The following is a 26,111-nucleotide window of genomic DNA, read 5'->3' as shown; positions in this document are numbered from 1 at the left end:
ATGATTGACCACAGGTTCATTTATATTACTGTTCCAATCTCAGTATTATATACAAGCTGCTGTCTTGTTCAATACAAAGAGGAAAGATGATTTACATAGTGTGTTCATAATTCGTTCATATGTAATTCATAGTTCATAAGTCAATTTTAATTTACAGCTATTATATTACTAAAAGTTTTTTGTTTTTTTTTATTGATAGTTTGGTTTGTTGATTGCATTAACAACCTACTTAGAGTTATGGAAATATTGAGTCAATTACCAGCTTTACTTAGAACTTGAGAGGTTCCTAGCTTAGGGCTTTGCCTAGGTGGTCTATGTGACAGTGATCTATAGAGGAGACTAATGCTGGCCATACACTATACGAAAAAAAGCCTGAAATCCGGTCATTTGGACAGTTTGTTTTTCGACCAGTTAATAGGCACAAATCGATAATCAGTTGTGACATTTTGAAGCCAAAAAAATGAAGGACAAGTTTCTGCCGAATGAACGATAAATTGAAAGGTTAATGTGTTTCTCGTCCAAACTGTTTGCACTTGGTATATGTGAAAAAACTAACAAAAAACTGATTAATTTATGTCCATTGAGCGATTTATTGGTAATTACATGATGGCACGATCATCTGCTCTCATGGCCGAGTGTTCGTTTTTCTAAAATGAGTTTGAACGATTTTTCGCATAGTGTATGGCCAGCATTAGATGAGTTTCTTAGAAATTTTATAACTTCTTGCATTAGCAGTGTAGAATTTACTTACTCATCCTTATTGATGTTGCCAGTTCCATTAGGGTCTAGAAGTTTGAAAGCACTTAGTATAGAGTCTTCTGGGTCCGTTCCTAGAAAAGCAATGTTTGAGTCAGTTTTACACATTAAAGAGTAGATGCAGTGCTGATTTACCAAATGGGCAAATCAGGCACTGGCCTATGGGCCCCTTGCAGTTTAAAGCAGAGTTCCACCCGCTTTAAGTACTCCAGACCCCCTGACATGCCACATTTGGCATGTAATTTTTTTGGGAGGGGGAGCAGGAACCTAGTTTTGACAGGTACCCGCTCCCACTTCCGCTCGGGTCGCCTAGGACACGTCACAGGTCCCAGAAGATTGCCCGGCCATTCAGGGCATGCAGCGCGACTTGTGCATGCCTAGTGCGCACCCAGCTTTGAAGCCACAAGCTGTCACAGCCGGGTGTCCACACTTGTGATGCCAGTGCCGGGGAGAGGAAGAGAAGTAAGCCTTCGGGCGGCCGCATTGCTGGACTGTGCGACAGGTGAGTGTGTGTTTATTAAAAGTCAGCAGCTACAATTTTAATAGCTGCTAACTTTTAATAAACACAGAAACAGCTGGAACTCCTCTTACTGGGCCCCAATGGGAACAATGGATCAAAATAATACTGATTTGATTTTGAAAGAAAATAAAAATGAAAAGTGAAGGTTTCTTAAATTGTTTACAAAAGATAGAAAAAAAAATTATAAATTCAAATAAACTTTACATTAACCCCACAGGGGCGGCCTTCACAGTGACTGATCATTTTGGTAGCCAATCAGAGGATACCACAACGATCAGATGACCCGGAATCAGTAGTTCCAGGTCCCGATCATTAGTACGGGGCCCGGGGCTCTTTGTGAGACCCTGGTCTCTGTGCTGGGAGAGAGCTGTGTGGCGTGCTCCCAGCACAAGGGGAGGTATGCATATATGCAGCCCCATGGAAAAAAGCCCAGTGCAGTGGGGTCGCATATACAGTATCTCACAAAAGTGAGTACACCCCTCACATTTTTGTAAATATTTTATTATATATTTTCATGTGACGACTAAGAAGAAATTACACTTTTCTACAATGTAAAGTAGTGAGTGTTAACCTTGTAAAATATTGTAAATTTGCTGTCCCCTCAAAATAACTCGACACACAGACATTTATGTCTAAACCTCTAGCAACAAAAGTGAGTACACCCCTAAGTAAAAATGTCCAAATTGGGCTCAAATAGCCATTTTCCCTCCTGGTGTCATGCGACTCGTTAGTGTTTCAAGGTCTCTGGTGTGAATGGGGAGCAGGTGTGTTAAATTTGGTGTTATCGCTCTCACTCTCTCATACTGGTCACTGGAAGTTCAACATGGCACCTCATGGCAAAGAACTCTCTGAGGATCTGAAAAAAAGAATTGTTGCTCTACATAAAGATGGCCTAGGCTATAAGAAGATTGCCAAGACAATGAAACTGAGCTGCAGCATGGTGGCCAAGACCTTACAGCGGTTTAACAGGACAGGTTCCACTCAGAACAGGCCTTGCCATGGTCGACCAAAGAAGTTGAGTGCACGTGCTCAGCGTCATATCCAGAGGTTGTCTTTGGGAAAAAGATGTATGAGTGCTGCCAGCATTGCTGCAGAGGTTGAAGGGGGGTGGGGTCAGCCTGTCAGTGCTCAGACCATACGCCGCACACTGCATCTAATTGGTCTGCATGGCTGTAGTCCCAGAAGAAAGCCTCTTCTAAAGATGATGCATATGAAAGCCCACAAACAGTTTGTTAAAGACAAGCAGACTAAGAGCATGAATTACTGGAACCATGTCCTGTGGTCTGATGAGACCAAAATAAACCTATTTTGTTCAGATGGTGTCAAGCATGTGTGGCAGCAAACAGGTGAGGAGTACAAAGACAAGGGTGTCTTGCCTACAGTTAGTGGTGAGAGTGTCATGGTCTGGGGCTGAATGAGTTCTGCCGGCAATGGGGAGCTACAGTTAATTGAGGGAACCATGAATGCCAACATGTACTGTGACATACTGAAGCAGAGCATGATCCCCTCCCATCGAAGACTGGGCCCCAGGGCAGTATTCCTACATGATAACGACCCCAAACAAACCTCCAAGACGACCACTGCCTTGCTAAAGAAGCTGAGGGTAAAGGTGATGGACTGGCCAAGCATGTCTCCAGACCTAAACCCTATTGAGCATCTGTGGGGCATCCTCAAATGGAAGGTGGAGGAGCGCAAGGTCTCTAACATCCACCAGCTTCGTGATGTCGTCATGGAGGAGTGGAAGAGGCCTCCAGTGGCAACCTGTGAAGCTCTGGTTAACTCTATGCCCAAGAGGGTTAAGGCAGTGCCGGAAAATAATGGTGGCCACTGGCCACACAAAATATTGACACTTTAGGCCGAATTTGGACATTTCCACTGTGAGTACAGGGGTGTACTCACTTTTTTTGCCAGTGGTTTAGACATTAATATTTTATATAGATTTGTTACACACAGAGTAATATATATTTCAAGCATTTCTTTCTTTTAATTTTGATGATTATGGCTTATAGCTAGTGAAAACCCCAAATTTAGTATCTCAAAAAATTAGAATATTAAAAAAAAACTATATAAAAAATCATTTTTAATACAGAAATGTTGGCTTACTGAAAAGTATATCACTTCACAATTATGTACCACTTTGTGTTGGTCTATCACAAATAAATCCAATAAAATAAATTTATGTTTTCGGTTGTAACATGCAAAAATGTGGAAAATTTCAAGCGGTATGAATACTTTTTGTACTGTAGTATGTACTCAATACTTGGTCGGGACTTCTTTTGCAGGAATTACTGCATCAATGCGGCGTGGCATGTAGGTGATCAGCCTGTGGCCCTGCTGAGGTGTTATGGAAGCCCAGATTGTTTTGATAGTGGCCTTCAGCTCATCTGCATTGTTGGATCTAGTGTCTCTCTTCCTCTTGACAATAACCCTTGAATTCTCAATGGGGTTTAGATCAGGCGAGTTTGCTAGCCAATCAAGCACAGTTATCCAATGTTTATTAAACCAGGAATTGGTACTTTTGGCAGTGTGGGAAGGTGCCAAGTCCTGCTGGAAAACTGAAAACTGAAATCAGCATTTCCATAAAGCTGGTCAGCAGAGGGAAACATGAAGTGCTCTAGTATTTCTGGTAAAGGGCTGCACTGACTTGGACTTGATAAAACACAGTGGACCAACACCAGCAGATTGGCTCCCCAAACCATCATGAACTGTGGAACATTTTGCATTTCATTTGTGAAGCAAGATCCCAGAGTCTGACAGAAGAGTGGAGAAGCACAGAATCTAAGTTGCATTATGTCCAGTGTGAAGTTTCCACAGTCAGTGATGATTTAGGGAGCCATGTCATCTGCTGGTGATGATCCACTGTATTTTATTAGGTCCAAAGTCAGTGCAGCCCTCTACCAGGAAATTCTAGAGCACTTCATGGTTCCTTCTGCTGACCAGCTTTATGGAGATGCTGATTTAATTTTCCAGTAGGACTTGGCACCTGCCCACACTGCCAAAAGTACCAATACCTGGTTTAATGATCATTGTATCACTGTGCTTGATTGGCCACCAAACTTGCCTGACCTAAACTGCATAGAGAATCTGTGGGATATTATCAGGAGGAAGATGAGAGACACCAGACCCAACAATGCAGATCAGCTGTTGGTTGCTATCAAAGCAACATGGGCTTCCATAACACCTCAGCAGTAATTCATGCAAAAGGAACCCCGACCAAGTATTGAGTGCATACTATACTGTACGTGGACATACTTTTCAGTAAGCCAACATTTCTGTATTTAAATCCTATTATTTTATTGGTCTTATGTAATAATCTAATTTTCTGAGATTCTGAATTTGGGGTTTTCACTAGCTGTAAGCCATAATCATCAAAATTAAAAGAAAGAAATGCTTGAAATCTATCACTCTGTGTGTAACGCATTCATATAAAATCTAGGAGTTTCAATTTTTGAATTGAATTACTGAAATAAAAAAACTTTTTGATGATATTTTAATTTTATGAGATGCACTTTTGTAAATTTGTATATTGTACAGACTGTGTGTGTTAGCAATCTACGCCTGGTTTTTGTAAAGACAGGCCTGCTGATTGCACACCTGTGGGCTGGGTTCATATTATTTCCAGGGTTAGTACTCAGGTCTTCCAGTTGGAGACAGGAGGACTCCATCATACAGACACGAGGTCTATCTGTGGGAGTAATGAGAGCTCCCTCCATCTCTAAGAGAGTGAGGCTGCAGTTGGCAGCAAGAGCATTCACATCTGCAGGAGGCAGACGTAGTCTGCGACAGAGTAGGAGACATGTATCTGACAGCACCCCGGAGGAGCAGACCTAAGGCCTAGGCGTAAGGCCTGAAGTAGCCAGGTGGCAAGTGAGTAAGCCAGGAGGCTGAATGAAGAATATACAGTAATGGTGGAACCCCCTGCGAGGGAAATTGCCATTGTTTTTGTGAACTTTCCGTTCTTGTAAAAAAAAAAAGTGGGCTGCCATGTCCTTGAACATGCAGTTAGGAGTGGAACTACTTTCTGAAACCGCATTTGAGTTCAATCACTCCAAATCGTTACAATATATATATATATATATATATATATATATATATATATATATATATATATACCAAAAAAGAGCGGCACTCACGGGTCTTGAAAGATAAACACACAATGACGGTTTTAATCGACATTTCAATGAGGCACAAGCTTGTCTTTCTGAGGAAGCCCCTGTCCTGAGTGAGTTTGTCACAGCCTCCACAGCGTTTAATCCATATGTATTCTGCATGAGAGTAGGTAAGGTAACAAGATCTTTCATATTAGCTGTGTTTCTTGTTTACTGGTGAAGTGATATTGAGCACTGTCTTTCGGCCTATAGAAGTTATTCCTTCTGTATACTTCAGCCTTGTCTCCTTAGTATATGCATAATACCATGGAAGCTGTGAAGAAACAATGTTGTGTTCGCATTTGGTTTGACTTACAGCACTGTTCCGGGTTGCTAAAAGGGACTCTGTCATGAGAAAAGTATACAGTAGGAGCCACCATTTCTGGCCCTCTTTTAAAATTTTTAGTTGCCTGGCTGTGTCTGTTTTTTTGTAGTTCTGAGTCACAGAACTGAAACAAGCTGTGACAAACTCACTCAGGACAGGGGCTTTTGCAGGGAACTGCAGGCTATTCTCTTGCCTACTGACTATGGGCCCTGGCTTGTGAGGGAACACTGCTCTTTGTGGGGTGTATGCTGGGGGTTTGACGGCAGTCATTTTGGTTGGGGGGGCCCTCTCTCGGCTCCCAAGGCCTCTCCTATGTCTAAGTCACCCTGTTCTTATTAGGGGCACAGGGTGACTGAGAAGCCTAGTCTGGCCTGCCCAAACCAGACTTCCACAGACTAATCGGCTATGAGAGCTCCATGCGCCCTGCCGGGACAAACTTACAAACTATGTGGAACGTTGTCGAAGAGGCTGCCAGGATGGATTGACTCTTTGGGACTTGTTACCCGACTAACTAAGACACAGACCGATTGGAGGTCTGGTACCTGGTTAGTCTACCTTTTGGGGGGAAAGATATGTGACGGTAGTCCCTGTCACTGGCAGTGAAAGACAGACACTATATGTGGAGCCCTCGGTGTAATGTTACTTTGGATTAAAGTCCATGTCTCCCCAAGACAGTCGGACTCATAGCAGATACTAATATCATGAGCCCAACCACCTGTCTTCCACATATTGTTGATTATGCTGGTTTACTCAACTATTGTCTACTGTGGGTTCTGTGTTTATACATAGGACAATGTGTAATGTATTTTGTTTTAGCCTTGTTGCAGTGCTGAGTTAATTACCATGTTAATGATAACATTGTCTGGGTCTGCATTCCCATATTGTTTCTGTCCAGATGGCTAGCTAGGTAATTAGTTCAGGTTAATTATGTTTCTGTATACAATGTCATCTGCATATGATAATGTGATCAGGCTTACCTGACCCGATGAGGTATACTGTATATTTGGTGTGAGTTTGTTCAATAAATGTTCCAGAACTTATACAAGCTAAGTTGTTGGCTAGCTTTGTATGAAGGGCGGATTTAATATGTGATATCTATGTTCAGACTGGAGGAAGCGGTATTCTGATGGAAGCCCACAAACACAGTGTGGGTCGCGGTTCCGATACACAAGCATACTGTGAATATGTGTCAGAAAAATGTCAGAATTCCTTATCTTCATCATTGTTCCACACTGGAGACTCAAAGCACTGAGGCAAAGGAATCAGCATGACAGCCAGGAAATTAGCATGCTTAGAAGAGAGGTCAAGCAGCATCTCGTCCTCTCACTCTGGCTGCCTTTCAGCTGCTGCAGGGGGAGCCGCATAGGTGATCAGTTCCTGTAAGTTCCTTCCCCCCCATACCAGTCATCCCCTCCTGCCCACTATCCGGTCCCCCCTGCTGCCCAGGCACCTCTGGCTGCGCTGCTGGATTTCCTTCCTCTCCCGCCAGCTTTCAGCTGCTGCAGGGAGAGACACAGGGGGATCAGTTATAGTATTTGGGGCCTCCTGCCACTCTAATTACCATCCCTCTCAGAGATCCTCTTCCCCCTGCTGTCTGAGCCTAAACACCCCCCCCCCCCCGTTCCCCTACGGCAGTGCTACTGCCTACTGGCTTCCCTCCTCTCCCTCCAGCTTTCTGTTCACTCAGTGTAACAGTGCAGCTAAGGCTGCAGAGAGGAATCAATGTCCTCAGTCTCAAAAGTAAAACTTCAAGGGACTAGACCCCTGGTATTTCACGAAAGCTATACACCACCCCCAACCCCCGACTGTGCAGCTGTGGACCAGGAAATGTCTCACTGCCTGTAATTAGTAGTGTGCAGTGTCGGCTTCCTGGCAGAATCAGGCAGGTGGGTTGGGACTTGGATCCCGAAAAATCCTGAGCCCATCTCTACTCACCATTGAGCTTCTCTCCAAATAGAGTTAGGAATACAGTGAAGTTGATGGGTCCTTTCCCTTCCTTCAGCATTTCGTCCAACTCATCCTCATTCACATTTATCTTTCCTGAGAAAAAGAAAGACAAAGAGAGAAGAAGATTCTAGTAAGCAATATGGATAGAGTAGTGAAATAGTCAACATTGTTAACTCTCCATTGGACAGTGCAGAGTAGGGACAACTTACCACAATGCTACGGTTTATCAGCGATGGATGGATAAGATATGCTTATTGTTAAACACAACAGTAGGGAGAGATAAAATATACAAAGAATATTCCCGCGCCAAATGGAGAAACCTAAAATTTCTAAATAAATAATAATATATAAATATATGTGATATGCAGCTACTATAGTGAAAGTGCGAGTGCTCAATGAAAGTTAAGTAATCAGTTTGTATATGATTACCTATAGCGCTTGCTTGAAAGTAATAAAGGCAATAGTTCTAACACTGTTAAATTCAAACTTAGAAAAGTGCATATATAGCCCCCGTGATCTACTAAAAGTATTAAATAAGTACACTTTACATATAAAAAATATAAAGATAAATACAATATTAATTAAATAGATAAATTTGCAAATTCATGTATAGTGCAGGAGATATAGAATTACTTTCATAAAAATTTGCAAAAGTTCATATGCAAAAAAAGTTCATATTTAAGTGACATGGTCCTGGGGTCACAAAGCTCTGGTGGTCCTAGTGTCGTAAGGCACATGGGGCCCACGAAATCTGGTGAGTGTGAAATCTCTCTATCTTGTCACGGTGGAGCACAAGGATTGACACCAGGGATAGAGTGGAAGACCTATCACAGCAGCACCAAGCACTTTTCACTGTGCACTTTTATTTATTTATTTCCTTTGAACGTTCACTATCAGGAAGTCACGTCACTTAAATATGAACTTTTTTTGCATATTAGCTTTTGCACATTTTATGAAAGTAATTCTATATTTCCTGCACTATACATGAATTTGCAAATTTATCTATTTAACTAATATTGTATTTATCTTTATTTTTTATATGTGAATTGTACTTATTTATTTAATACTTTTAGTAGATCACGGGGTTATATATGCACTTTTATAAGTTTGAATTTAACAGTGTTAGAACTATTGCCTTTATTACTTTCAAGCAAGCACAACAGTAGGGAGCCAGGTTTGGTTATAGAAAAAATATATACCTGTGCTCATATCCCAATGGCTTGTACATGTATTTAAACTATCAGGTGCTAAAGGGGTGTGACCACATATTAACACTACAAATTCTGGATGGACCCTCTGCTCACTGCTACACCCTTTCCAGCAAACTATGCAATTTGCAGTGGCAAGGCAGTGTAGGACTGGCCATAAGAGGGATTACTTTGATGTAGTTGGTCAGCTTAAACATGTATTGCAATATATGTGAACTAAATATCCCTGTTTTTCATTGCATAATTTGCTTGAAAGATTCATCCAGAATTTGTAGTGTTAATATTTGGTCACACCCCTTTAGCACCTGATAATTTAAACATGTACAAGCCATTGGGATTTGAGCACAGGTATATCTTTTCTCTGTTGTAACGCAGGTCAGTGACCAGATCGGAAACCTAGTCGCTCTTCCCTATCTTGGGTCTATATGCCCCATGTTGGCATGGTGTCCATCGTAGCATTTGCAGTGGCAAGGCAGGGTAGGAGTGGCCATAAGAGGGATTACTTTAAGCAGTTGGTCAGCTTAAACATGTATTGCAATATATGTGAACTAAATATCCCTGTTTTTCATTGCATAGTTTGCTGAAAAGGGTGTAGCAGTGTGCAGAGGGTCCGCCCTGGAATATGTAAGTTTGGTGGTAGATCCCTGGCAGCTACAGTGGGAAAATAAATATTTGATCCCCTGCAGATTTTGTAAGTTTGCACACCTACAAAGAAATCAAGGGTCTATAATTTTTTATCATAGGTGTATTTTAAATAATAGAGACAGAATATCAACCAAGAACCCAGAAAAAAACACATAAAACTAATCCTTTAACTTAAGTTGCAGTTCAATGAGTAAAATAAGTATTCAAACCCCAAGCAAAACACGACTTAGTACTTGGTGGAGAAACCCTTGTTAGCAAGCACAGAAGTAAGATGTTTCTTGTAGTTGGTTACCAGGTTTGCACACATCTCAGGAGGGATTTTGATCCACTCTTCTTTACAGATCTTCTTCTCTGAATCCTTAAGGTTTCTTGGCTGTCCCTTGGCAACTTGAAGTTTCAGCTCCCTCCATAAATTTTCTATAGGATTAGGGTCTGGAGACTAGCTAGGTCACTCCATGACCTTAATGTTCTTTTTCTTGAGCCACTCATTTGTTGCTTTGGCGGAGTGTTTTTGGTCATTGTCATGCTCGAAGACCCACCTACAATCTTCAGTGTACTGGCTGAGGGAAGAAGGTTCTCATCCAAGATTTTACAATACATGGCCCCGTATATTGGCCCCTTTAATGCACAAAGTCGGTCTCTACCTCTAGCAAATAAACAGCCTCAAAGCATAATGTTTCCACCTCTGTGCTTGATTGTAAGGATGGTGTTCTTAGGGTCATTGTCAGCATTTTTCTACCTCCAAACATAGTGAGTCAAGTTTAATGTCAAATAGCTAAATTTCGATCTCATTTGACCACAGCACTTTCTCCCAATCCCTCTTTGGATCATTTAGAAGTTCATTGGCATGACTGTACGTGTGCCTTCTTGAGAAGGGGGACTCGCCATGTTTTTAGGAAGAAACATGCTGACTATGACCCTAAGAACACCATCCCTACAGTCAAGCACGCAGGTGGAAACATTATGCTTTGGGGTGGTTTCTCTGCTAAAGGTACAGACCAACTTTGCCACATTGAGGGGCCAATGGATGGGGCCATGTATTGTAAAATCTTGGATGAGAACCTTCTCTCCTCAGCCAAAACACTGAAGATGGGTCATGGATGGGTCTTCCAGCATGACAATAACCCAAAACATTCAGCCAACACAACAAAGGAGTGTCTCAAGAAGAAGCACATTAAGGTCATGAAGTGGCCTAGCCAGTCTCCAGATCTTAATTTTATAGAACATTTATAGAGCTGAAACTGAGTGGCACTTCAAGTAGTTCGTTATAGACCCTTCAAGTGGGAAAACGTACAAAATATTCAGGGGATCAAATAATTATTTTCCCCATTGTATGTGTGTGTAGATGTTTGATCATTTAATTAACCACTTCAGCTCCGGAAGGTTTTACCCCCTTAATGACAAGGCCATTTTTTTGCGATTCGGCGCTGCATTATTTTAACAGTTGTGTGGCCGTGTGACGCTGTACCCAAATACAATTGATGTCCTTTTTTTTCCACAAATAGAGCTTTATTTTGGTGGTATTTGATCACCTCTGCTGTTTTTAGCTTTTGCGATATAAACAAAAAAATAGCAACAATTTTAAATGAAAAAACACAATATTCTTTTACTTTCTGCTATAAAACATTCCCAATAAAGAAAATTGAAAAAAAATAACAATTTTTTTTATCAGTTTGGGCCAATTTGTATTCTGCTACATATTTTTGGTAAAAAAAAAATCCCAAAAAGCGTATTTTAATTGGTTTGCACAAAAGTTATAGCGTTTAAAAACTAAGGGATAGATTTTTTGACTTTTTATTTTATGTTTTTGTTTTTATTAGTAATGGTGGTGAACAGCTATTTTTAGCGGAACTGCAACATTGCGGCGGACAGCTCGGACCCCTAACTGACATTTTTGACACTTTTTGGGGACCAGTGACATTAATGCAGTAATCAGTGCTAAAAATATGCACTGTTACTGTATAAATGACACTGGCAGTGGAGGGGATAATACTGGGGGTGATCACAGGGTTAAATGTATGCCTATCTGTGCCTACTTACTGAGGGGGGGGGAGGGCTCTGTGACAGGCACAGAGAGATCAGTGTTTCAGTTTAGCTGAAACACATGATCTCTCTGTGCCTGTGTGACAGAAGAGCCGCCTGCTTTGTTTACATAAGCATGCGGCTCTTCTTTGGGCCGGTTCACATTTGTGCGAGTGCGGCGATTGCATGTAATTCGGAGCGCACTGCTCCTTCATTACATGCGATCGGATGTGCAGATGCGAATTCAGCCATACACTTTGTATGGCTGAATTCGCACTGTATCCGCACCAAACACGCACATGACCCTTTTTTCCAGCCGCATCAGGATCGGATCGCACAGTGGTTCACACTTGTGCGATCCGATCCTGTGCGAACTGTCAGATCGCACTGCGATATGCGATCAAACTGGGGGTGTCTTTAACATTTAATTGACACCCCCTGCGTATCGCATATGGCAGTGTGAACTGCCAGAGGTGCGTTTGCGATGCGGGAACAGGCTGCGAATTCGCAGCCTTCCCTCATCGCACAAGTGTGAACCGGGACTTTCAGTTTCTGTGAAGATCACGGGAGGCCAGCGGCGATCGTGCCTGCTCCTCCCGCAGTCTGGCTCCCACTGTGTCTAATCACAGCGAGAGCGTGGCTTCGACGCCGTGCGTGCACCGCCGAGACCGTGTGCACATAATTACCTAGATCTACGTGATTATGCGCAGCCGAGCCGCCCTGCCGCATTAAATCTGCGTGGGGCTGTCGGCAAGTGGTTAAACATTGCATACATTATGACCAATATTTATACAGTTCTCACAAGTGCAGTAACTTACCCAGCTGCATATAGGTCTCTTTAAGGTCAGACTTGCTTATTATGCCATCACGGTTTTGATCTATACAGCTGAAGGCCTGGACATAATGATAAAGCATGGATTTAGTGTCATGATTACTGATTACCGAAGAAATAACTCCCTGTTTTGTTTGCTTGGCACATTTATTTACCAAATACATTTTATTGGCAGTTGGCTCAGAACTAATTTTTTATTTTAAATTCATCTGTTTATTAACAACATTTTTCAATTGCAAGTCATAGAAAACAAAATACACTCACATTCAATTACAGGGAAAAAAATACAAGGATCCATCTGCTGCAGAAGGCAGTGAAGTATCATACTAGAAGGCAGTGTACTATCAATTAACTTCAAAAACTCACATTTAATTACAAAAACAAAAAAAAAAACAACAAAAAAAAAAGGGGGGGGGTGAGTGAGCCTAACAAATTATTTCATTATATCTTCCTATTAGGTTCACAAATATTTAGGTGTTAATAATCCATTTTTTTTATTATGTCAGATATTGTGAATACCGGACCGGATCTCTTTTCCTTTTTCTTTCTTTTTTCTGCTTCCTTCCCCCTCTTATTAAAGCCGCTCTATATAGAGCAGCGTGCTACCCTCTGTTGTCGCAGATAGTACACATGCTTATACTTATTTTGTCTTAGATTCCTCCCCAAATTATCATTCCTTGACCACTCTGTATCTAGTAAAATATCTATCCACGCTTAAAGAACTAATTAAAAGTAAATGTGAACCCTCGCTTTGTAAAACAGCCCTTTCAGTTTAAGGCCTCATGCACACTGGACGTTTTTGGAGCTGCTGTTAGCAGCGTCAGACGTTTTTTTTTGCAGCTGCAGAACGCCCATCCATGTTATTCTATGGCCTCATGCACACATAGAGCTTTTAGGAGCTCCAAGTGGCATAGGCGTTTTACAGCTCCAAAAAAAACCCAGGAACTGTGCGTTCTGGAGCTGCAGCGTCAAGCTGTAAAAACGTCTGACGCTGCTGAAGGCTGAATAACGTTGCTTAACGTGCGTTAAGCCCCGTTTATACGTTTTTTTTTCTTCCATTCAAAATCAATGGTTCCCTATGGGAGCCTATTGATTTGAATGGAAGTCGCACCGCAAGTCGGATCAGGATGATCCAACTTGCGCTGTGAGAATCTTGAGGGGGAACTCCACGCCAAAATGGGGAAAAAAACAGCGTGGGGTTCCCCCCCCAGGTTCCAAACCAGGCCCTTCAGGTTTTTTCGGCGTGGGGCTACCCTCAAATTCCATACCAGACCCGAAGGGCCTGGTTTGGAACCTGGGGGGGAACACCACACCGTTTTTTTCCCCATTTTGGCGTGGAGTCCCCCCTCAAGATTCTCACAGCGCAAGACGCGCCGCAAGTCGGATCATCCTGATCCGACTTGCGGTGCGACTTTCATTCAAATCAATAGGCTCCCATAGGGAACCATTGATTTTGAATGGAGGCAGAAAAAACGTTGCTAAAAGCTACGTGGCCAAACGTGCAATAACGCCAATGGAAAAAGCTACTGAAAGCACGTTTTTACATCTGCTTTTTCCCGGCGTCAAGAAACCGCTTTGGAGCTCGTTTTTATGACGCCCTGTGTGCATGGAGCCTAAAAAAGAAATGAAAGGCAAAACATTTGTGCAAAGATATAAAAACATCATAAATACCTTTTTCCCTTTTTTATAAGTGATCACATAATCTCTGTTCCTAGCTGCATAAATTGGGGAGGAGAAACAGTAGCACACTGAACTTGTCAGAGAGTGGCTGTGTGTGTAAGAGGGTGTCAGGACAAGTCTGATCATCAAAGGAGAGCAGCCAGAGTTTCCAGCACACCTAGAGAACTGAGCACGTGGTCACTTTTTAATAGGAAAGCAGAGGGACTGACAGGAACATCAGTGATTTCACAGAAAGAAAGCAATACAAAGCACATGGTACAGCAGGCACATATCAGGAATATGTTGGGTTTACATATTCTTTAACCCCATGGTGATAATGCCCTCAAACAGGATACTTCTTTGTATTCTACTTAACATTTATGCTGCATAAAGCTTTCAACCGCTAGACTAGAGGACCTTTGAGTTTACATAAATATATCTCAGACCATAGCTGGTATGTATTGCCACCATCCCTTACTAAGCATAACATAAAAAAGATTTCTCCTCTGGGTGGGATTTTGTAGGCAATGGAAGAAGAAGGTATAAATATATAAATTTCATAAATTTTATTCAATAATTTATATAGCAAAAACAACATGTATTAAAAATGGTGGAGCAACAGAGCTCCTAACATCGACAATAACCACATCAATGTGCAAAGCCCCTTAGTAGAGAGAAGATCCAACGCGTTTCAAACATATGAACTTGTAGTTCTATTCTTCGTCGGGGAATATTACCAACTCTACAAATAAAGAGATGATAACAGTTACACAAATCCTGCATCCACATACATACGTGTGAGGTAACAGTATACATGCATATGGGTGCTGTACTTCAACTGACCACAGGAGAGAAAATCCACAAAATCCCTTCTTCACGCAGACCAAACCTGGTCGGCTTGGAGGAAGGATTTTGTGGATTTTCTCCCCTGTGGTCAGTTGAAGTACAGCACCCATATGCATGTATACTGTTACCTCACACGTATGTATGTGGATGCAGGATTTGTGTAACTGTTATCATCTCTTTATTTGTAGAGTTGGGAATAGTCCCTGACGAAGAATAGAACTACAAGTTCATATCATGTTTGAAACGTGTTGGATCTTCCCTCTACTAAGGGGCTTTGCACATTGATGTGGTTATTGTCGATGTTAGGAGCTCTGTTGCTCCACCATTTTTAATACATGTTGTTTTTGCTATGTAAATTACTGAATAAAATTTATGAATTTTATATATTTATACCTTCTTCTTCCATTGCCTACAAAATCCCACCCAGAGGAGAAATCTTTTTTATTAGAGGACCTTTGAGTTTTGCTAGTTCATTGCCTCGTACCAGTGCAGAGCAGGTAAGCCTTAAGCCTAGTACACACTATTGTTTTTTTTTCCGTTCAACCCATTGGGCTGAAGGAAAAAACTCAGGAGGAGATCTTGTACTAACAATCCAATGTTAGTACAGTGATCTCTCCTGCTAAACTATTGTGTTCTGAGAGGGCGACTGAACACATCGATGAGATACAGAACACACCGATCAGCGCTTTCAGCTATTGGCTGAGAGCACTAATTGAATGCCGATTGGCAGATCTTTTTCAGGCATGTCTCTTCGACAAAAGCCATACGTTCAGCCGGCTTCTGTCAGACCGGGTGCCGTACACACTGGCCGAATGTTGGACAGTTTTTATTGAAGCCGCTGACATCGCCCGATATTCGGCCCATGTGTATGGGACTTTACAGATTGCTTTTGGTAAGACGATGATAGATTTGTGGGTGAAAGCTAAAAATGCTATGATATATCTGATTCTCACCTCTTTAAATTCTTGGATCTGTGACTGCTCAAACATTGAGAAGACATTGGAAGAACCTCGCTGGGCACGTTTTGCTGCAGCTTTACCACGCGTCACTGCTTTTCTGCTGGCCTGGATAGTGTATGAAGAAATGAGTAAAAAAAACCAAAGCTGAAATATTTTATAATGCTGGAATTTATTAGGCTGGATAAGAAAAACAGTGGGTAAGCAATGCACTTATTCTGACACATTAGGACATAAGAGGCAGGAAGGAGTAGAATGATATGATAGATGCAATAAAAATTTGCCTGCAGAGCTTGGTCTGATATGCAAGCATTGAGTGACCTTCAAGTTATCCCTCAAATCATCATTTAACTAGGTCATTGTAGAGCTAGTAGTAGTTAGTCACATTTACTTATACAGTACTTATTTGGTTACGCTTAAGATATATTGCCACTCCTCCAAATAGTTTACTCAGCTTAAAAGTGACAGTAAATGACATCCTTATTCTTCAAAAAGAATCCATACATATCCAATACTTAATGGCCCTGTAATCTATTTTTCATGAAATTGTTTCTTACTATGTCTATCTGCCTCCTTCAACGTCCTCTATGAGCTCTCCAATTTTTCTTTTTCTCGTTTATTTTCATTTGTTTAGAACAAGCAGTGCATGTTAGTTGTGGTTATGTGCACTGTTCTATACAGACTACAAATCTCATAGTTCATAGGGGTCGATTCACTAACATTTACCGCATGCGATAAGGGTATCACAATTATGCGGTCTTTACCGACAAAAAAAAACGTGTCTGGTAAATACCGCATAAAAAGCTCTCTAGTAAAATTTTAGCTGTTGGTATTACATGCGGCATTTATCAAAAAACAGCCTGGGGGTCGGGGAACCCCTAGGCTGTTCTTTGACAAATATCTGGCTGCTTAAGCCGGCCGCTGTGTCCTTAACAACCGATGACTCATCAGCTGTCTGTGGCTTCCCTGCTAACAGCTGATTGTAAAAAAAAAATACAGTAATTAAAAAGTATGTGAAAAAAACAGTGTGGGGTTCCCTCCTAGTCCATACCAGGCCCTTTGGGTCTGGTGTGGATTTTAAGGAAAACCCCACACCAAAACAAAGAAAAATGCCATGGTGCCCCCCCCCCCCCCTAAATACACACCAGACCCTTTTCCAAGCATCCAGGTCAGGGAAGGGGAGGACGAGCAAGCTCCCCCTTCTCCTGAACCATACTAGGCCACATGCCCTCAACATGTGGGGGGGGGGTGCTTTGTGGCAGGGGGGCTCTGCCCCACAACAGTAGCCACTGGTTGTCGGGGTCTGCGGGCAGGGGGTTATTGGAATCTGGTAGCCCACTTTAACAAAGGGGCCCCCAGATCCCGGCCCCTCCCCATGTGAATGTACAAAACAGTGTCAAAATGTAAGAAAGACCCAGAGACAGTTTTTGACAATTCCTTTATTAATAAAAAAAAAAACAGTGTCTCCCGATGTAAATCCATCATCAATCATGATGCCCGTGCACCGCCAGAACCCGTAAAAAAAAAAGTGGTCCGCTCACGAGGACAGCTTGCCACCAAATGGCTCCTTCGCCATTTAACAGTTTTTATAACGGTAAGGGCAGGGCCACTTGGTGATGTCATCTGGTGCCCCCCCGGTGACATCACTGACCCAACAAGCGCCTGTCTATGATGTCATAAGGGGGCAGGGCCACCGGGGGATGTCACCAGATGGACCCGCCCTTACCTATATAAGAACTGTCAAACGGCAAAGGAGGCAATCGGCAGTCAGTCCTTGGGGATGGACCTCGTGAATGAAGGTGGATTTACATCGGGGGGCACTGTTTTTTTTTGTTGTTTTTTTTAATAAAGGAATTGTCAAAATCTGTCTGAGTTTTTCTTACTTTTTGACACTTTTTTGGTATATGTGTAGGGGTACATTACCTGATACTCATTTACATAGGGGGAGGAGCCCCTGCCTGCAGACCCCCCACAACCACCAGCCACGGTTGTGGGGAAGAGGCCCTTGTCCCCTTCAACATTGGCACAAAGCGCTTTGGGGTGGGGGGGGCAGAGCCCTCCCTGCCCCAGAGCACTCACCCCCATTTTGAGGGCATGTGCCTGGTATGGTTCAGGAGGGGAGGGCACTCACTCGTCCCCCTCTTTCCTGACCTTCTTGAAAGCGATTATAAACTGCAGTTGTTGTTAAAAAAAAAAAACCCCTGCAAGGCAATGGCATAATGTGCTAGTATGCATTGCATGCTAGCACTTAATGAAATAATAACTTGAAACTAAGCCCTCTAGCACTGTACTGTCACAGCTGAGTGGGCTGACATCTTCCCCTGGTCTTTCTTCCGGATTCGCGTGCACCCGCTAGGTAATGGCCAGAGCCACAATGATGACACATGCGCGCGGGAGCCCTCTGTTCTGGCACGAAGCTCTGAAGGTCCGGCGAGGTATGGCGAACCTTCAAAACACATGTGCTATTGACGTAACTGTCTACATCTAGGGTGAATATCTCCTAAACGGTTTAGGAAATTTTCATTTTACCTACAAGTAAGCGTTATTATAGGCCTATCTATAGGTAAAAATGACCAAGCGGGGTTTACTACCGCTTTAAATCATTCGTTTGGATGTAACAGGAAGCTGAGGTTCCCCTAACTAAAATGTATGACATTGATCACCCCTCCATAGACAAATCATACCCTCTCCCTACTCATTCACACCTCATCAGAAAGTGAACCCCCTGCTGGAACATACATATGAGAGGAGGCTGACAAGAGATAATTTCCAATGGAAATGTTTATAAAGTGATTTTTTTTTTTTTTACTGTAGTAGGTAAATTCTAAATATATGATTGTTTTGTTGCTTTCTGGGAATTTGCATCTTTTGATAATTGTTGGTATAATCTTTTTCTTGCCCATAAAGCTGCCACAGTCAGGAGAGATGAGGAAAGTTACAAGTTCTGCCAAGGAGATATGTGCTAAAAGTATTGCCTACCTGGCAGATCCTTTTCTCTCCATTCTATAAACTAGGCATTGGGACTGTTCAGAACGGGTGTCTTTTGTACAGTGCATTAGCTTTTGACACCGGTAATCCAGGCTAGTAATTTTGATGGCGCTTTTTGTCCAAGAAGGGTAAAATAAAAAACAGCGCTCTGACTCCTAGATTCTATTTAATTATTGTGCCAACTGTATAGTAGACCTAGAATTTAAAAATAAAGGCTCCAAAACTAAAAAAATACTTTCTTTTGCTTCACTCCTGCCTGCTGGGTACTCAAAATCCTAGAAATATGCACCCCTAACTCCCGAAATGCTGGAGTTTACCTTTTCGGCATAGTAAGTATTTGCACAAATTCTTTACATTCACTTGCCTAATGAAAAGGTACTGAACCACCATCATTAAATTCATTAGACCCTTCCTGCTTCTACCTTAATACAAACCTGTGCTGATAAAAAGGTGGGTGGATGCCATTGCTTACAAATTACTGAAAATATTAGTTGCCTAAAAGAGATGCTGATCCCTTTCTTTCAATATCTTCCAAGCCATTGGTCTAGAACAAGCAAATTAAATAGGTTGTTCACAAAATTAAAAGTCAGCAGCCAAAAATTCTGTAACTGCTGACTTAATAAAAGGACACTTACCTGTCCAGGCATCCAGCACGGTCATCCCTGTGGCTAGTTCTTCTCTAGCCTTCAGGTTTCTGGCACCCTAACTGTGGGCAACCAGCTATGCTGCTTTTGGTTTCACAGCCCACTGCCCGCTGGAGATGTATGAGCCACGCTGTGCTTTGTGAATGGCCTTTTGGGACCTGTGATGTCTATCAGAAGACTGCAGGGAGGGAGGGGGAGAGGAGAACTTCCGCTCAGATCGCCTGTCAAAACTAGTTACCCCCCCCCCCAAAAAAAATGACATACCAAACGTGGCAGAGGAGGACAGGAGGATGACTTAAAGTGGAACTTCCCCTTTTGGGTGGAGTTCTGCTTTAAGTCAGCATTCCTGATCTGCATGCTTGTTCCAAGGTACTGACTGAGACTGAGAAAACTGAAGCCATTAGATCAGAATGACACCTACTCTGTTGTTGCATGGCCTTGGGCTAGACAGCAGACAGAGGAAGAGTATACAGGGGTTGATTTACTAAAGGAAAATGGGATGTTCACTTTGCAAGTTAACCTCTTGGCGCTGACAATACGCGAACATGCGGCCTTTTGTAGGTGTGCTGTGACGCAGAGCACCCACATATTTGCAAACCAGAATGTAAATACAGCTGTGCCGAGAGCGTGCTCCCTGCACGCTCCTGGTGGCTAATGGAAAGCTTCTGATGGCTACTTGCGATCGGATGACTTCCGATCATATGACCACTGTGACAGCCAGTCATAGCGGTGACATGATCATAAAGACCGGCCCGCCCCCAGCATCTGACACCCCTTAAAGGGCCAGGAGGTGTTGGCACCGAGGGGTTCATTTACACCAGGGCTCAGTGAATGACTTCCATCATCCAATCAAGTGCAAGCAGAAATGCTATTTGTGATTTGGGTATTCTTTGCAAAGGGAAACTTTACCATATTCACAAAGCTCTGGGGCAAGTTTCCCTGCAAAGTGCTACTTCACTTGGATGAACAGCCTATTTGTCTGTATTAAAATAACCCCATTTTTTACAGCTGACTATATTCAGCGTGTGTATACTTCCACAGAAGCTTCCACCATTTAGCACTATCCTGTTCCTTCTTCTTCTTCCACTATTCAGCAATAATCTACACTGTAGCGTGAAACACATCTGTACTTTATATACACTGCCACTCTCTGTACTCCAGATTAGTCAACACCTGAGCACAAATATGTAGCTATAATTATAGAAGGAAACACATTACAAAGCGCTGCAATTGTTGTGCCATCCATATACTACCCTTGCCAGTAATAATAATTAGACAAAGTAGGGGTAGAATGAGGAGCTCTCGTTTGGGAATGAGTTTTATGATCTTCTAAAGTGACCACAAAGGGTCAAAGCATTTGTTTGCTGTACAATTTCAGTTAATAAAAAAAATAAAAAAATTCTTACATTTCAGTGATTGATACTTTAATCTGATCTCCCATTGGTTGGTGTTCTGTGCTACTCTGGACTGTCATTGTGCTGTTCCCAGGTATACTGAATTATGGAGTGGTAAGACAGTCAATGACAATCTCCACCTGTCACCTAATCCATGGTATAATTGACTACTGCAGGAAGCTGAAATATTGAAAAACTTCCCTTTTTTGTTTCTGACATCTCTGTTATATGCAGTTACACTATTATGTATTCCCTTATATTGTCCCGAAAGATCTTTACCTGGGAGTAACATTTGAGTAAATGATTTTCATATAAGCTGGATGAACATCCCTAATATAATTCTTAGAAATCCTGAAGCATGCTATAAAATCTAAAACTGATAAAGGAACCATGCTAATTTTCACATATAAAATGGAAAATTTACTATGTAACATTAGTTGGGAGAACATATCACAGTGGTTTTTTTTTGTCTAAAACAGCATCTAATCCTTTCAGACTAATCTATACAATTCGCACACTGCTCACCTACCATTTCTGTCGTCTTCTTATGTCTCCTGACCCTCAGTTTGCAGACCCCCCACTTTTTATACTGCTCTTTATCTGAACTCTTGCTAAAATAGCTGCATGCCTAACGCAGAGGACCAAAGATGGCTGGGCAGAGCTGGGGAAGATAAGGGCTTAAGTGTTCAAATTCCACACCATCCAGCTGATACAGGCCCTTACTGATGTCCTATAGTACACAAAAAGCCCCTGAATAACTTTTGCTAGCATTTTATACTAAACCACATGGCCGTCTCGGATGTCATATTACATTTAATGCCAGAATCTCCCTGAATATTATAACAATGTGCCATACTTATACTTGTTTTATTATCCTACCTGCCTTATGCAAGGGCACCTTTATAACATCTGTTACTTGTAATATATTTGCTGGGTTATATTGTAGGAACACTAAAAAAGGCAGTATCTTATTCCATGTAGATTGCAGGCACTTTTTAAACCAACCAATGCAGAACTTTTAATGTGGGTACATTTCTCTCAGACTATATAGAAGGCACCTTCAAGTACAGTGCATATAGTTAATTTTCTAAGTGCCTGGGAAGCGCAAAAACCCCTGGGAACTCTATTAGGCAAATTGCAACCAAAGAGTGGGGGTTGTGCAGTGGTGGGTTGAATCACAAGCAGGCCTATTTTATTTCTTATGAATAGTGTTGAGCGAACACGGACTGTATTATTCGTGTTCGTACCGAATAATTGGATTTTTTGTACCCGAACACGGACACTTTACTGTATGTTCGGGTAAAAATCCGTGTTCGGTCGTTTTTATTTCCGGGTTTTGCATGCTTTGGCGCTCTTTTCATGGCGGGCTTTCAACAGCCAATCAACAATCGTTTAACTGGTGTGCCTTAAGCCATCCCAGCCATGCCTGCAAATGTCTCAGTAGCTGTGATTGGCCGTCTGAAGCATGTGACCAAGTCTTTATAAGTTCGAGGCAGCCGCAGCGGCGTCATTATGCTGCTTAGATTCAGGGACAGAGCACACATCAACGTGCTGGCTGCTGATTAGGGAAAGATAGGCAGGAAAAAACCATTTGTGTCCGGATAGAATTGAGGGACAGGTCGGAGTGTTTAGGCAGGGCGAGTTGTAGGCATTTTAGGGATAGAGTCTGCTGAATTATATAGGGTCAGTGTCTTCTACAAACTACAATCGATATTGCTGTGTGGGGGGTGGGGTCTGCACTCAATCCTGATCTACGATCTCTTCTCAATCCTGTTAGGGACAGAGTCTGCTGAATTTTAGGGAAACTGTGTTCTACAAACTACAATCGATATTGCTGTGTGGTGTGGGATTGGAGATAGGCAGGTGTCAGTGATCCACATCCATTTTTCTGTGTGTGAGCTGCAGTGAACACAATCTTTTTGGGCTGCAGTGAACACAATCTTTTTGGGCTCCAGTGAACACAATCTTTTTGGGCTGCAGTGAACACAATCTTTTTGGGCTGCAGTGAACACAATCTTTTTGGGCTGCAGTGAACACAATCTTTTTGGGGTGCAGTGAACAAAATCTTTTTGGGGTGCAGTGAACACAATCCTTTTTGGTGTGCAGTGAACACAATCTTTGTGGGGTGCAGTGAACAAAATCCTTTGTGGGGTGCAGTGAACACAATCTTTTTGGGGTGCAGTGAACAAAATCCTTTTTGGGGTGCAGTGAACAACATCCTTTTTGGGGTGCAGTGAACAACATCCTTTTTGGGGTGCAGTGAACACAATCTTTTTGGGGTGCAGTGAACAAAATCCTTTGTGGGGTGCAGTGAACACAATCTTTTTGGGGTGCAGTGAACACAATCTTTTTGGGGTGCAGTGAACAACATCCTTTTTGGGGTGCAGTGAACAAAATCCTTTTTGGGGTGCAGTGAACAAAATCATTTTTGGGGTGCAGTGAACACAATCTTTTTGGGGTGCAGTGAACACAATCTTTGTGGGGTGCAGTGAACACAATCTTTTTGGGGTGGAGTGAACAACATCCTTTTTGGGGTGCAGTGAACAACATCCTTTTTGGGGTGCAGTGAACACAATCTTTTTGGGGTGCAGTGAACACAATCTTTGTGGGGTACAGTGAACAGAATCTTTGTGGGGTGCAGTGAACACAATCTTTGGGGGGTACAGTGAACACAATCTTTGTGAGGTGCAGTGAACACAATCTTTGTGGGGTGCAGTGAACACAATCATTGTGGGGTGCAGTGAACTCAATCTTTGTGGGGTACAGTGAACACAATCTCATACTGAAGGTTTGAGGGTGCTGCCTGTTCCATACTCCCCCTACTCCTCATCTAGCCTTTTAGGGGTACAAACAATAGTAATTGGGGCCTAGTGTGGTTGTGTACGTGTGATATACATACACTTTTTTGGGATCATATTTTCTATTCCGCTATTTAATCAAAAACCTTTGGGGATCAGTTAAATTGGGGGATAGTCTGTGTTGGTACGTGTGAGAGAGATCCACCTTTCCAAGTTGTTGGGGTTCATCTCATACTTCTGAAGGTTTGAGGGTGCTGCCTGTTCCATACTCCCCCTACTCCTAGCCTTTTAGGGGTACAAACAATAGTAATTGGGGCCTAGTGTGGTTGTGTACGTGTGATATACATACACTTTTTTGGGATCATATTTTCTATTCCGCTATTTAATCAAAAACCTTTGGGGATCAGTTAAATTGGGGGATAGTCTGTGTTGGTACGTGTGAGAGAGATCCACCTTTCCAAGTTGTTGGGGTTCATCTCATACTTCTGAAGGTTTGAGGGTGCTGCCTGTTCCATACTCCCCCTACTCCTAGCCTTTTAGGGGTACAAACAATAGTAATTGGGGCCTAGTGTGGTTGTGTACGTGTGATATACATACACTTTTTTGGGATCATATTTTCTATTCCGCTATTTAATCAAAAACCTTTGGGGATCAGTTAAATTGGGGGATAGTCTGTGTTGGTACGTGTGAGAGAGATCCACCTTTCCAAGTTGTTGGGGTTCATCTCATACTTCTGAAGGTTTGAGGGTGCTGCCTGTTCCATACTCCCCCTACTCCTAGCCTTTTAGGGGTACAAACAATAGTAATTGGGGCCTAGTGTGGTTGTGTACGTGTGATATACATACACTTTTTTGGGATCATATTTTCTATTCCGCTATTTAATCAAAAACCTTTGGGGATCAGTTAAATTGGGGGATAGTCTGTGTTGGTACGTGTGAGAGAGATCCACCTTTCCAAGTTGTTGAGGTTCATCTCATACTTCTGAAGGTTTGAGGGTGCTGCCTGTTCCATACTCCCCCTACTCCTAGCCTTTTAGGGGTACAAACAATAGTAATTGGGGCCTAGTGTGGTTGTGTACGTGTGATATACATACACTTTTTTGGGATCATATTTTCTATTCCGCTATTTAATCAAAAACCTTTGGGGATCAGTTAAATTGGGGGATAGTCTGTGTTGGTACGTGTGAGAGAGATCCACCTTTCCAAGTTGTTGGGGTTCATCTCATACTTCTGAAGGTTTGAGGGTGCTGCCTGTTCCATACTCCCCCTACTCCTAGCCTTTTAGGGGTACAAACAATAGTAATTGGGGCCTAGTGTGGTTGTGTACGTGTGATATACATACACTTTTTTGGGATCATATTTTCTATTCCGCTATTTAATCAAAAACCTTTGGGGATCAGTTAAATTGGGGGATAGTCTGTGTTGGTACGTGTGAGAGAGATCCACCTTTCCAAGTTGTTGGGGTTCATCTCATACTTCTGAAGGTTTGAGGGTGCTGCCTGTTCCATACTCCCCCTACTCCTAGCCTTTTAGGGGTACAAACAATAGTAATTGGGGCCTAGTGTGGTTGTGTACGTGTGATATACATACACTTTTTTGGGATCATATTTTCTATTCCGCTATTTAATCAAAAACCTTTGGGGATCAGTTAAATTGGGGGATAGTCTGTGTTGGTACGTGTGAGAGAGATCCACCTTTCCAAGTTGTTGGGGTTCATCTCATACTTCTGAAGGTTTGAGGGTGCTGCCTGTTCCATACTCCCCCTACTCCTAGCCTTTTAGGGGTACAAACAATAGTAATTGGGGCCTAGTGTGGTTGTGTACGTGTGATATACATACACTTTTTTGGGATCATATTTTCTATTCCGCTATTTAATCAAAAACCTTTGGGGATCAGTTAAATTGGGGGATAGTCTGTGTTGGTACGTGTGAGAGAGATCCACCTTTCCAAGTTGTTGGGGTTCATCTCATACTTCTGAAGGTTTGAGGGTGCTGCCTGTTCCATACTCCCCCTACTCCTAGCCTTTTAGGGGTACAAACAATAGTAATTGGGGCCTAGTGTGGTTGTGTACGTGTGATATACATACACTTTTTTGGGATCATATTTTCTATTCCGCTATTTAATCAAAAACCTTTGGGGATCAGTTAAATTGGGGGATAGTCTGTGTTGGTACGTGTGAGAGAGATCCACCTTTCCAAGTTGTTGGGGTTCATCTCATACTTCTGAAGGTTTGAGGGTGCTGCCTGTTCCATACTCCCCCTACTCCTAGCCTTTTAGGGGTACAAACAATAGTAATTGGGGCCTAGTGTGGTTGTGTACGTGTGATATACATACACTTTTTTGGGATCATATTTTCTATTCCGCTATTTAATCAAAAACCTTTGGGGATCAGTTAAATTGGGGGATAGTCTGTGTTGGTACGTG

The 26,111-nt window shown here is 42.3% G+C and overlaps 1 protein-coding gene across 3 annotated transcripts in view; it reads right to left on the bottom strand.

Annotated features, from left to right (window-relative positions):
- Nucleotides 1-26,111, bottom strand: part of MYL7 (myosin light chain 7) — a 52,568-nt gene that overhangs the window by 10,337 nt on the left and 16,120 nt on the right. Inside the window, exons 1-5 of one of the 3 annotated variants that reach the window (XM_082252792.1) lie at nucleotides 21,420-21,446; nucleotides 15,862-15,972; nucleotides 12,390-12,465; nucleotides 7,685-7,789; nucleotides 752-830 (exon numbers count right to left, since the gene is read on the bottom strand). In XM_082252792.1, coding sequence (XP_082108918.1) covers nucleotides 752-830; nucleotides 7,685-7,789; nucleotides 12,390-12,465; nucleotides 15,862-15,972; nucleotides 21,420-21,422 — 374 coding nt within the window. In that variant the 5' untranslated portion in view covers nucleotides 21,423-21,446. Of the gene's footprint in view, nucleotides 1-751; nucleotides 831-7,684; nucleotides 7,790-12,389; nucleotides 12,466-15,861; nucleotides 15,973-19,487; nucleotides 19,571-21,419; nucleotides 21,447-26,111 lie in introns of those variants that run through there. The other 2 variants (XM_082252791.1, XM_082252793.1) reach the window with 2 other exon arrangements.

Source organism: Pelophylax lessonae (assembly GCF_965119305.1).
Source record: "Pelophylax lessonae genome assembly, chromosome: 4".
NCBI classification, from domain to species: Eukaryota; Metazoa; Chordata; class Amphibia; order Anura; family Ranidae; genus Pelophylax; species Pelophylax lessonae.
Note: the sequence above shows the minus strand (reverse complement) of the source record. Positions and strands in the feature narration are given on the sequence as shown.